The 12,052-nt window shown below is 43.9% G+C and overlaps 1 protein-coding gene across 2 annotated transcripts in view; it reads left to right on the forward strand.

Annotated features, from left to right (window-relative positions):
* Positions 1-10,725, forward strand: part of RYBP (RING1 and YY1 binding protein) — a 40,735-nt gene extending 30,010 nt beyond the window's left edge. For both annotated transcript variants that reach the window (XM_027467593.3, XM_072044195.1), the window contains exons 3-5: positions 4,872-5,048; positions 5,168-5,266; positions 8,994-10,725. In XM_027467593.3, coding sequence (XP_027323394.1) covers positions 4,872-5,048; positions 5,168-5,266; positions 8,994-9,246 — 529 coding nt within the window. In that variant the 3' untranslated portion in view covers positions 9,247-10,725. The remainder of the gene's footprint in view (positions 1-4,871; positions 5,049-5,167; positions 5,267-8,993) is intronic.
* The last annotated feature ends 1,327 nt before the right edge of the window (positions 10,726-12,052 follow it).

The raw sequence follows: 12,052 nt of genomic DNA on the forward strand, positions 1-12,052 counted from the left end.
CCTTTTGAAAGCACGGTTTAATTTAGTTTAATTGCTCTTAGTTTGGGAGTGGGAGAAGACAACCTTTTTCACGTGATGCTGAAGAAATGGGTAATGTTCATTTGTTTGTCACATCAGGGCTGGATCGTGACAGCCGAGTCTACCCAGGCTGTCACTTTAATTAGGCTTTGCTTGGACAATTTTCCCTTTACTTAATGTCAGGTAGAAGGAAACTTAGCTCTTTCAGATGCTTGTGCTGAAGAACTGTTGGTTTGAGCCAATCTGGTAAATCCTTGGTTCTGGCTGGGCTCTTGATTAAACCCTGGGGTGTGTGTGTGTGTGGAGCAATAATTGGGAGAACGCTTATTGTCCTGCTCTTCGTGTTTGCAAGACGGAACAGAGCACCGGGGCTCAGCGCTTGGTGGGGATTTGTGCACCAAAAGCAGCACCAAGAATGGCATCTCTTCACATCGCTGCTTTGGGAAGCTGAGGTTTGCTGGCTGTGCTTTGTGTCAGACCTACTGAATGGCACGGTGTGATCACAGAATTGGCTAGGTAAGGTTGGAAGAGACCTCAAGATCATCGAGTCCAACCTCTAACCTAACACTAACAAGCCCTCCGCTATGTTCCCGAAGTGTGAGTGCCAGTTGGAAGGCTTAGAAGAGCCTGAGCTGGGGTTTGATTTCTGTCACCTAAACGTGTTTGTGGCTTACATGAATTGTTTTAATGTTAGAGAGTAAGCTGCCAGGCAGATTTGGGGTAAAAATGGTTAATGCGCGTTTCTGAGGCTCTTCAGTCTTACAAAAGATTTGGAAGGGGCTTCGAGTTTCTGTTCAGGTTATTCTGCTCTAATGATACACCATTATTATTTTAATATAAGTTATTTGAGTTGAAGCATTCTCTTTGGAGAGTGCCAAAAAAAAAAAAAGTGCCAGATGGGAACAAAATTAGGGGCAGAGAGACTCAGCCACATTGTACTGCTCAAAAAAAAAAAAAAAAAAAAAAAAAAAAGAGGAAAAAGGCAGTAAAAAGGGATCCTTCTGGTTTTATGACTTCAAATTCTGTGGTATAAGCCAAAGGATGCTAAGTCATTGTAGCCCACGTGGGAACAAGGCTTGTTTCTCCACTGTGTTTTTTCATTTTTATTTTTTATTGCTCATACTCTGAAAGGGAAGACGGCGAGTATCCGCTGCAAACCCTGATTGAATTCATACCCGTTCCTGTTTCTGGAAGGCAGCTCAAGCTGGAGGAGAGCTCACAGCCTCAGGCAAGGGGTGGCAGTGAGGTGGTGAGTGCCACCTGGCTGCCACCAGCCTGCCCAGTGCCACCAGTGCCACCTGGTTGTGCCTGGGGAGCCGTGACCTGTGCTGGGGAGCCGAGGTGACATCGGTGCCAGCCCTCGCCGTGTGGTTTTGGTGGGCAGGGAGACTTGGAGCAAGGCTTGGATATCGCAGATATTTCGCTCGATTGTGGTTACTATGGTTATAGCTCGCGGTGGTGAAATGTGCTGTTGGACTTGCTTTGCTTGGCTTTTTCGTAAAGGGCTTGTAACCAGTGTGTGCTGGCTGTAGCAGGAGTGTGGGCCTGCCTCTGAGGATTTTATGACTCCAATTATTATTATTATTCTTATGCCAGTTGCTTAGCGGACCTGTTCTTGAGCCTTCCTGAGCTTGCTGCTAGCGTGAGTGAAATGGGGCCAAATGAATTGGAAAGCCACTCGGGCAGTTGCATTATTTAAACCAAACAAAACCAACAAAAAAACCTGTTCCTTGGATCCTGAAGCATGTTCACTGGCAGCTTTTTGGCTGGGTGCAGAAGACACCCCCAGCGCCGCCGGGCCCCCTCTACTTGGGCACGCACCTCCCGCCCGCGGGGCTTTCGCTTTCACGTCTGCTCGTAGCAGCGAGCAGGGGAGAGCGTAAGGAGGAGTATGCAAATGCGTTTTTTGGAGAAGTTGTGCTAGTTGTGTCAGTGGCTGGCCAGAAAATGATAAAACTTAATAAATGGAGTGTGCTGTCAGACCCACAGATAAGGAGTGGGAGGTCATGGAGGGAGGCGGCTCTGCAGGAAGCTTTTTCTTTTTTAATACGTAACCTTCCCTGGGGAAATACGGTGTGATTATTGTAGTTTTCTTCTAGTTGATAAGTTTCCATTTTAAAATTCACATCTTTATTCAAGCCGTGCAGCGCTCCTTCAACGCCAAATGCATGTTGGTAGCCGTTAAGGTTAGAAATAAGGTTTGGAAATAACATCACAACCAGGCACAGCAGAAAGACTTTGAAGGTGCTCTCAGATTCTTGAATTGGGATTTCCCATGAACAGCTCGAGTTTCTGATTTAACTGGCTGTGTAAACAGCAAATAACTGTAAGTCTGGGCAGAGGAGGCAGCTTCAAGCAGTGAGGTTAATCACGTAGGGAGATAGTATCTGCCCTTCCTTTGAAGGTTTCTTGACACTTTTTTTACTTTATTTTTTAAGATATGGGAAATGAAGATCAGGAAACAGTGTGTGAACATCCTTTTTTTTTTTTTTTTTTTTTTTTTTTATAGTATTTGCTGCTGGCAAGGAAAGGTTTCACAGCTCTGCCATTCCTGGAAGAGCAGCAGGTCAACAGGTTGCTTTAGCCAAGCTGCTGCAGCTTTTATTGTGCTCGCATCAATCTGAAAATCTCTTCTGTATAACCCAAACGCTTACTCTTACATGTTTATTCACAGTCACCCAGACAGAATTTGCTGTATACCAGGGTTTTAAATGCAAGGATGCTAAATACCTTCACTGTTCTGTAAAATATTTGGTGGAACAGGTGACTGCTTGATCTGATCTGCAGAGCTTTTCAGGATCTTCTCAGGATCATAGTTATCTAAGGCTGTAGTCCAAATCTTCTTTGTTTCATCACTTGGAAATACATGTGGATTGTTGCATAAAATGTATTATAGTTTCTGTATTGGGTGAAAAATCCAAACGCCAGTGTTGCTGAGATAGATTAGTGGCCTGATTCCAACCTGTGGACTTGATGATAACCTGTGGTAGTGAAATCAAATATCTAGGTATATATGGCTTCAGTTACGAGCCTCTTCATACCTTTGTACAGAAAAACATCAAGAGAGGTGTATTCGGAATTGGGATTTTTCTGTGACAGGAAGGTAGGACTATAGAGTCCCACTGTCTGCGTTTCTCTCTAAATGCAGGTGCTACATTTGAGCAATTCGTGTTTTGTATGTTTGTTTAAACACAAAAACACTGCATAGCTCCTTAAGAAGGGCTCTGAATGTGTAGTTAAAGCACGGGAGGTGGTTCTGGAGGGTACTGGTGCTTCTTGCTGGAGCAGGTTTACCGGAGCTCCTTGTCCCCAGGGGCAGCAGCCACCAAGCGCTCAGGGCGTGTGGAGCTGCCGCGGGTTTCATGCTCGCTAACACTGAGCAGGGCCAAAGGATGACATTTTGGAGAGCCGGGTAATCAGCAGTGCAGCACTAATGAAGTAGGTGATGATCAGACTAACAGGGTTCAGCGCTTCGGGGTGCGTGTTTCAGCAGCAGTCATGGCAGGCACTGCGGCGTGGCCAAGCTCAGGCCGCGCGGGCGCCTCAGCGAGGCCTGGTGGTGGTGGCGGCTGCGGCCTTGGCGCTCCCGCTGGTGGCACCACCAGGGCTGGCATCAGGCCCCGTGGTTCCCCGACATTCCTGGTGGTTGTGTGCTGCCCCTTAAGGGCTCTCATTCACAAGGTGTTAACGTCTGACCTATGCAGGAAACCCGAGTTGTGTTTGTACCCCGCATAACAGCTGTGGGCAGGTACGGACAACTGCCGCAATTAGCGTGCGGCTCATAATTGAGGACGGATGGAGCTGATAACCCGGCCTTCTTCCCCTCCTAAGCTGTGTGGATGGTGCAGGGGGCGTTAGATCCCTCTGGCAGGTCCATCCATCACCAGCAATCAGAGTGTTCGGAGAATAAACTGCTTTGTGATGTGCCGGGCCACGAGGGTGAGATTTCAAGTTGTTAAGCCGAGAGGAGCTGAAAGTCTGGATGAGGAATGCAGAAGAGACGAAGGCATAAATCTGAGAGACTGCCTGAGCACCAGGTTCCCCTTGCATGCTAAGGCATTTTTCTGTATTAATCATAATTTGAAATGCCCTTTGAAAGACAGCTTTGCTTACCTCTTTCCCTTTTCTCTTTGACTCCAACCTCTGAGTTTTAGTCTTAGGCATTACTTGGGCCGTGCACTGCCCTTGAACTCCATTAGCTCCCTCAAACTGGAGCCTGCTGCTGGGGGTCCCAGCACAAGTCAGTCGCTTCCCTTGCCTTACCTTGGCCTGCCCCGTGCTCTGGCAGCAAAAAGCCATGCTGGCATGTTCTCCTGCCCCTTGCTGTGTTAATCGGCCTGTTGGGAATCTTGGTGTGCTCTTCAAGTGCCTGACTCTCTGCTGCTGCTTTTCCAGTCTGAACATACAGCGTGCGTAGCACTGAGCACCATTCAGGGACTTCAGACAATTGTATGAGGACAGTGTGTCGGAGGCTGGCACAGCCTCTCTGCCGATGGAGTACTGAATGCCTGTTTGTTTTCTGTGTTCTTTCCAGTGAATTTCAGTCCCAGTGTTTGGAACAAAGTCATCTCAGTTACCTTCTCTTGTTCTTTGTTACATGTGCTGTTCGCTGCGTCAGCAAACTTCGAAACTCATTTGAGAAATTAAGTTGGAAAATACTAAGGAAACCAATGTTTTAATTTGAAAACTTACGTCTTGTTTGGTAGCAACAGTAGTACTCAACATTAAATAAGTGCATCCATGTGGTATGTCAGTAGTGAAGTATTCTTCCCCAGTTGCTGAAATAGATGCTTTTTGTGAAGTGGTCTTTGCTGTATGAATTCTGACTACAGATCTCTTTATTGTCATTGTAGAAAACCTAGGATAAACTCTCAGTTGGTGGCACAACAAGTTGCCCAGCAATATGCAACCCCACCACCACCTAAGAAGGAGAAGAAGGAAAAGGTGGAAAAACAAGACAAAGAAAAGCCTGACAAAGAGAAGGAAATTAGTCCAAGTGTTACAAAGAAGAACACTAACAAGAAGACTAAGTAAGTTTCAATGATGCTCTATTGCATGTGGTGTGACTTCAGTACCGTGCATTGATTAATTAAGTTAAAAGTTAATTTAACTAACATCATGATCTCCCCTCCTCCCTCCAATTTTACAGACCAAAGTCGGATATTGTGAAAGATCCTCCTAGCGAAGCGAATAGTATACAATCTGGGAATACTACAACAAAGACGAGTGACTCAAATCACACTTCAAGGTAACTTTATAGAAAAATTAAGCTCTTAATATTTGAGAATTGTATAAATAGCAGACACTGCTTTTTTTTGGTGGACTGGCAGAGTACAGTCTGACAGTATGACGATGCCACCAGTGGCTACGAGCCTTGTAGGCATGCAGTAAGCATTCAGCCACCCTTCTGGTGAGGACAGATTCAGGCATTTGAAATACTCATTCTATTAGCCACTCGGTTCCCGTTTTTCTGCTTAAATAATCATGTGTCAACCGGGCAGTAATGCCTCTTGGCTGTAAAATACACTGGGCAGAATTCACCAGCAATCATAGTGGTCTTTATCAAATTCATACTGTCATTTGGTAGCAGTAACAAAGGTTGCTTTTAAAAAAAATTCCTTACCTGTAGCTAAATAATTGTAATTGTCAGGATAATCCTCTGAGTATATTGGAGTTAAGACTGCATGAGCAGATTTGTTGGAATCTTGCTATCAACAAAAGGCATGAATGGTTGGCTTTGTATTTATCTATTTCAAATGAGCAGCTGTTTGTGGAGAGCTGTTCAGTCTACACTGATGCTCCATGCTTGTTTTCTTTAGGGTGGTGTCTTGTGCTTTTTTCATAATTCAAAAATTTAGAGTCAAAGTACAGTCCTTACGTTTTTGAACTTACAGAACTGCAAGAAGCAGAATTCAACTGGGTACTTTCCCAGTGTGGGACACGCAAGAATTGCATCCATTCTGTAATCGCATAATGTTTTATAGGGAAGCTAAGTGAACAGAAGCATAATTTTTGTTAGTTGCAACCAGTCATAAAGTATATGCAAAACATGGCTTCCACTGCTGTGTTAGCATAAAGATGGGCAAGGCACGACTGCAGAAAACTGTCTTGGAAGATTTTAAATAATAACATGAAAACATTTAGTAATAGCGACTGCCCTTTACAGAGTAATTCACTGGAATGTAGCGAAGGCATTGTGAGATTTGCTGTGCTTAAACTGGAAGACCGAGCTGTTTGTGGTGACTACTGCCAACTCTTCCTCAATCCCCAAAGATTTAACTGTCCATTCCTGATTTGATTATAGAAATACAGCTTCATTGCAGTGATATTTCTGTCTTGTTTTTTTCAAAACAGTACTTACTTTGAGGCTTAGGATGCAGGGGACTTGATGCACTTGACTAATGAGATAACATTAAATTGATAGATTGCATCAAATAATTGTTTTTACTCCTTAAAGGAGTCACTTTGTCTAGTGCAGAATCATCTAGTCCATCTTTTGCGGCAAGATTTTTGTCATTCCTAATTAGTCCTTAATAATAGTATCAAGACTAGCTGGAGTATTTTTAAGGGATACATCATTTCCTTCAGTTATTAAACTGTCTTTTTAAGTGCTTAGTTTAGTGGAACTTTTCGTGAAGCTCACTGCCCTCAAGAGTGCTCTCAAGAATCTTTTAAAAGAACAGGATTTTTTTTTTTTTTTTTTACAGAGTTCCAAGTTATCTATTCAATTATTTTTTGTGCCCAGGTTTCCTAGCTTTTTTGGGTAACTTGTATTCTAAGGGCTGCTGTTTGAACTTCTTGGTTACCATGCCTGTTTCTGAAAAAAAAAATACCTTCTGCATCTTCCTGTGCTCTTTGATTGTTTTGAAACACATTTCTAGCTTAGCCATAAAACTTTTCAGCTGTAAAAGAGGATGTGAAGCATCAGCGTGTCTAAATCAGCGATGGCTTCTGACAAGCAATAGCAGGAATGCACGTTCAGCCCTGCAGAAAGGTGGAGGCAGTAAGGTCTGTTCCGGTATCTGGGCCGGCATTTCTTTGGCTGTTTCAGAGTACAAGAGAAAACAAATGACCTAGTCAAGTTACAGGAAGAACCGGGTTTCCTAGAGGAACTCAGAGTTTAAGGAGGAAAATACGTACGTGTACTACGCTTCCGGGAATGTTTACTGCTGCCTCCGCTGCCGGTGCTCTGGGGGCAGCGCTGATCTGCTGAGACACTAGCCGAAAGCTGATGGAAACCCCAAAAGTTGCTGAGCTGGCCGGCTTTTCTTGTTACCCACAAACACGGTGACATCATTTCATCTAGTCTGTGGTTATGTGTTAAGTTTGCCAGCTCTCACAAGTGCATCCGTACAGCGCATACACGTGGGCGTATGTCTCGCTGCTGCAATTCAGTAAGCACCGGTACTGCTTTGGAAAGAGCAGTCTCTGACCCGAGGGGCAGATTCAAGTAGGAAGTTTTATCCGTACTTGTTATTACATGGTTGCATTTTAATTGTATTTTCTGTGTATTAGAAATGCTGCTCCTCTTGTGCATGTGATATGTTGAAACAGCCTCCTAGGTTAGACACAAAAACACTGTTTTTGGTACAGTAAATTCTGTTTTGCTAAGGAAGTTTGCAGAAATACTGTTGTTTATTTCTGAAGCTGTGCATCCATCCTTAATAATTTCTCCTATTCTGTCCAGTTCTGGAATACCACTTGGACAGCTGCTTCTTAAGGGCTTCCCTCTTGTTAACTTAACGCTGCAAGCTAATGAGTATACGGGGCAAACACAGAGTCAGCTTGATTTCCTCTGGTTTTGTTTAGGCTGCATTAGCCTAATATTCCGTAGACAAAGAGAAGATAGGTTTAAAAGCTGGAGCTTGATCCCCAAGTACGCTACCCATCCCTCCATCTCTTGAAATAAGGCAGTTCTCAGCAAGCTACTTTTCATTGAAGTATAAAGACTCTCCTTTTTAATTTCCCTACTGGGAATATTCCACCGCTTAAGTCTGACCCTTAATTAGGAGCAAAAGCTGTAAATTGCAGCAGTTGCTAAAGCTGACTTGGAATTGGTTGGTAGTTGGAGGAGTGTCCAAGAGCTTGTTTCAGAGCTTTGGACCAGCCCCTGAAATGCACATGAATGTCAGCTTCCTAGAGTCTAGTCCCTTATTAGCTACATTACTAATTGAATGATAGCACAGCATGCAAATTACTGAGATAATCCTGAGCTATAAATATCAGTGTGTTCTCTTCTGTTGTGTTTTTCTTTTTTTTTTCCCCTAACCAAAAAGAGCTAGCTGCAAGAAATATCATTGCACATTCTGGATTTTATTTTCAAAAGCCTTGTTTCCAGAGGGAATGTTTTTGAGCGATTTTATCCATAGCCTGATTGGGCATCTGATTTGTATGAGCTCAAAGCAGCTGAAAGAGAAGCCAAGTTGTCCCAGTGCCTGTGTTGTTTGCAGCTGCAGAGTTCCAATATGGGAATGAAAGAACCGTGTTCAAATGCTTTCATGTGGTTTTGTATTGCGGAGTCACAGCCTTGTCTCATAACATCAGGGCACATGATGAGATGGGGAATTTAGATAACAGAATTCTTTCATCTGCCCCTTGGGGAGGAGATCCCTAGGTCTCCCTGGCTCCTATCTGCTTGGCTCTGTTCTAGTGTCCTCCTTACTGGCTGAGCTGGATTAAAGATAACCGTCTATAGCACAGCACCTTTTGCTGAGCTCTACAAGACAGGTCCTCCCCTCGGGATCCAATGTGCTGCTGCAGCCCTCACAGGCTGTGCTGCTGCTGGGAGCAGAAGGTCAAACCTTTGTCCTCTGCTGAGCAGCACTTACTGCTACCTAGATGCTCTTCCCGATTGTTGCAGTCTGTGCAGGCGAGTGGAGAAGTCACCAAGTTTGTTGAATGCTGTTTTTTGTAACAAACTCTTCCTTTCTCGTTTATTTTTATCCTGTTTATAAATGTTTTCTCCTTTATTTTAGACCCAGACTGAAAAATGTGGACAGAAGTACTGCGCAGCAGCTGGCAGTCACAGTGGGAAATGTCACAGTAATTATCACAGACTTTAAAGAAAAGACTCGCTCCTCTTCCACGTCGTCTTCTACAGTGACCTCCAGTGCAGGATCAGAACAACAGAATCAGAGCAGCTCGGGCTCTGAGAGCACAGACAAGGGCTCGTCCCGTTCCTCCACGCCAAAGGGGGACATGTCGGCAGTCAATGATGAATCTTTCTGAAAATTGCACATGGAGTTGTGGAAACTATGAATCAGGGTATGAAATTCAAACACTCCACCTGCCCATGCTGTTCAGATCCTGGAGAGCCTCTTTTGTGCTTGAACACACACTTTCTTGGACATCGACCTCTTACTGATGCAACCAGGATAATTTCTGCTTGCCGTGGGCATCTGGCCACCAAGGAATTTCTCACCCTAACGATTACTCTTGACACTTTTATGTATTCCATTGTTTTATATGATTTTCCTAACAATCATTTATAATTGGATGTGCTCCTGAATCTACTTTTTTATAATATCTGCTGTGCACAATTTTCCATGAACATTACAACTTTTTGTTTTGGGATAGGGAGTGGGTGGGGAGGGAAGGGGGCTTTATTTATTGCATTCACAAACTCCATCCTCTCTCAACATATCCTTTTTAAGTTCAGTTCTTCTTCCAGTTATACTGTGTACTATCAGTTTTGATATAAATTATATATAAATATATATATAAATAAATATATATAAAGGGTTATTTGAAACCAATACATGGAAACGCTGGTGCTTGAAACACTGTGAAGTGAAAAAAAAATATTGAACAGTTAAAGATCTGGGACAGTCCCCTTCTGTGAAAGTGCTGAAACTGAAATGGAACTGGTCTTAGGTGAAAAGCGTTCCTGAAGGTTTGAACCTAGATGGGACCCATTCTCTCAATTTGTTCCTTCCCCATTTCTTCCCTAAGCAATGGCTATAAGTGTACTGGACACAGTTTTGATTACTTTTTTTTTTTTTTAATACCTTGGGATTTGAAATCAGGAGATTGTTCCAGATAACGTGTATTTCTACTAGGGTAACTCAGCTTGACAGCTTGCAGGTTGGTGTCCAGCTGGAGCGTAAGTGTTTAGCACTAGTCTGGTGCCAGCACGCCACGGATTCACGCGTTTCGGTAACATCAGCACTGCTATGTCGTGCATAGCCAGCCCCCCAGAAGTTCGGCATCCTTAGGTTTAATGACTTTTTTCTCAGTTTTCCAGTCCTGCGTCGATGACTGGGGTAACTTTAAAACTGGAGCTGTTTGCTGTGGGCTTTGCAGCGCCCAGCGGTGTGTGGCTCGCTCATCGTCCGCTCCCTCCCACCTGTCCTGTCCGTGCTGCCGGCATCGCTGTTCTGTTTGAATTCCAGCCCTGTCCCGGGGGTGATCTCTGAGCAGCGTGTCGCCTGGTGAGGACGTTAGGCTTGTCCACACCAGGACACCCTGGGCATGCTGCTGGGGGAGCAGACATAGCGATGAGCTGCCCCGCTGGCGAGCCAGCAGCGCGTGCAACTCCTGCTGGCACCCAGTACCTCTTGGGTTGCGTTCTGAAGCTGTTCAGGCTGTAACTTCTTCTCCTGGCCTGTTAGTGTTGCTTTACAGTTTACCTTCCATGCATTATCCTGCTAAAACACTAGTCTGAAGAGGTGAAATGAACCTTTTTTTAAAAAAAACAAACAAACAAAACACCTCTTTGGCTTTTCATCTTCGTTCAGTGGCCCCAGGGTGCCCTGCAGTAATTTCAGGCACAGAGGCTGTGGCTTTATTTGACATCAAATGCATAACTTCTGGGTGTGAGGATAGAGGGCCACTTCTTGGCAACTTTGTGCCAGCTTGTCGTGTTGTGAACTATTTGCTTAGCAAGAGTGATTTCTCTTTGTGGAGGCAACGGATTTGAAATTTCCTTTAAAATCGGTGTGGTTTTGAGTAGCAGACGTAGGTTCCTTTCACACTAGCGACAGAAATCTGTGAGGTACCAATCCATTACCACCTCCACTCGAAGGCACGTGCGGTGGCAATGCCTTTGTGGTGGCGGTTTTATTCCGGATACGTTGATATGGACACCCCAACTTAATTCTGCTTATATTCACAGTATAGGCTGTCTGTACCTTTTTAAGCATTTTTGAAGTATTTATTAAAGAACCAAAGGAAAACAGATGCTTCCTACGAGCATCAAGACAATTTATTATACATAGTTTTAAATACTATGAATTTCTCAATCCACGTTTTAACATTGGTGGGATATTGCAAAGACATTCCTTTTCCAGTTTTTACTATTCCTTTAAGGGTCTCAGGGAGGGTAAACTGGTCAGCCATATTTATTTATTTTACTGAAATGTATTGGAATAATTTTTTAAGAGAGATTTTTTGAAGATGCCCCTGAACTTGTATATTTTGCACTGCTTTATAAATGATCCATTATCGATTAGGCTTGCGTGCATTTTGGCCGTGATCCAGCAAAGCGTGTAAGCGAGTGGCAAGTCCCTTCGGCGGGGCTCTTTCTGGTGCTTAGTCAAACACGTGCTTGCATTCTTTGTTGAATCTGGGAATTTGTGCAAAAAAAAAAAAAAAGCATTGTGTGTACCAGGAAATCGCTTCTTTTTAAAGTGAATGGACCTGTAGATTAGTTGAAAAAGCTTTAACGCAGTAACCAGCTACTCATAGGCTACTGATTAAGTCAGTGAAATCTGTTTCTTTGGGTGTGCCTCCTTGATAAAGTAGCTTACTATACATAAGTGGGAAAATTTCTTTGGAACAAGTGACCTGTAATTCTGCATTTAGTAGAAATTGCTAGCTAAGCGTTGAACTTACCCGGCCTCATTCGTAGCTGTTGTGTTGTGGATTTGGAGGATAGCGTTTGCTTTTACACTTGGTTTCTGAAGTTAGCACCCCCAAGGCATGTGTCTGGAAATGGGATTCCCTTCGCACGTTATCCTGCTGTTGTTGGGGAGCATGTTTAAAGCCAACCAAGCCAACAAAAACACTAGTATAGAGGAAGGACCAGGCTCTTGGT

This window comes from Anas platyrhynchos, chromosome 13 (genome assembly GCF_047663525.1).
Source record: "Anas platyrhynchos isolate ZD024472 breed Pekin duck chromosome 13, IASCAAS_PekinDuck_T2T, whole genome shotgun sequence".
NCBI lineage: Eukaryota > Metazoa > Chordata > Aves > Anseriformes > Anatidae > Anas > Anas platyrhynchos.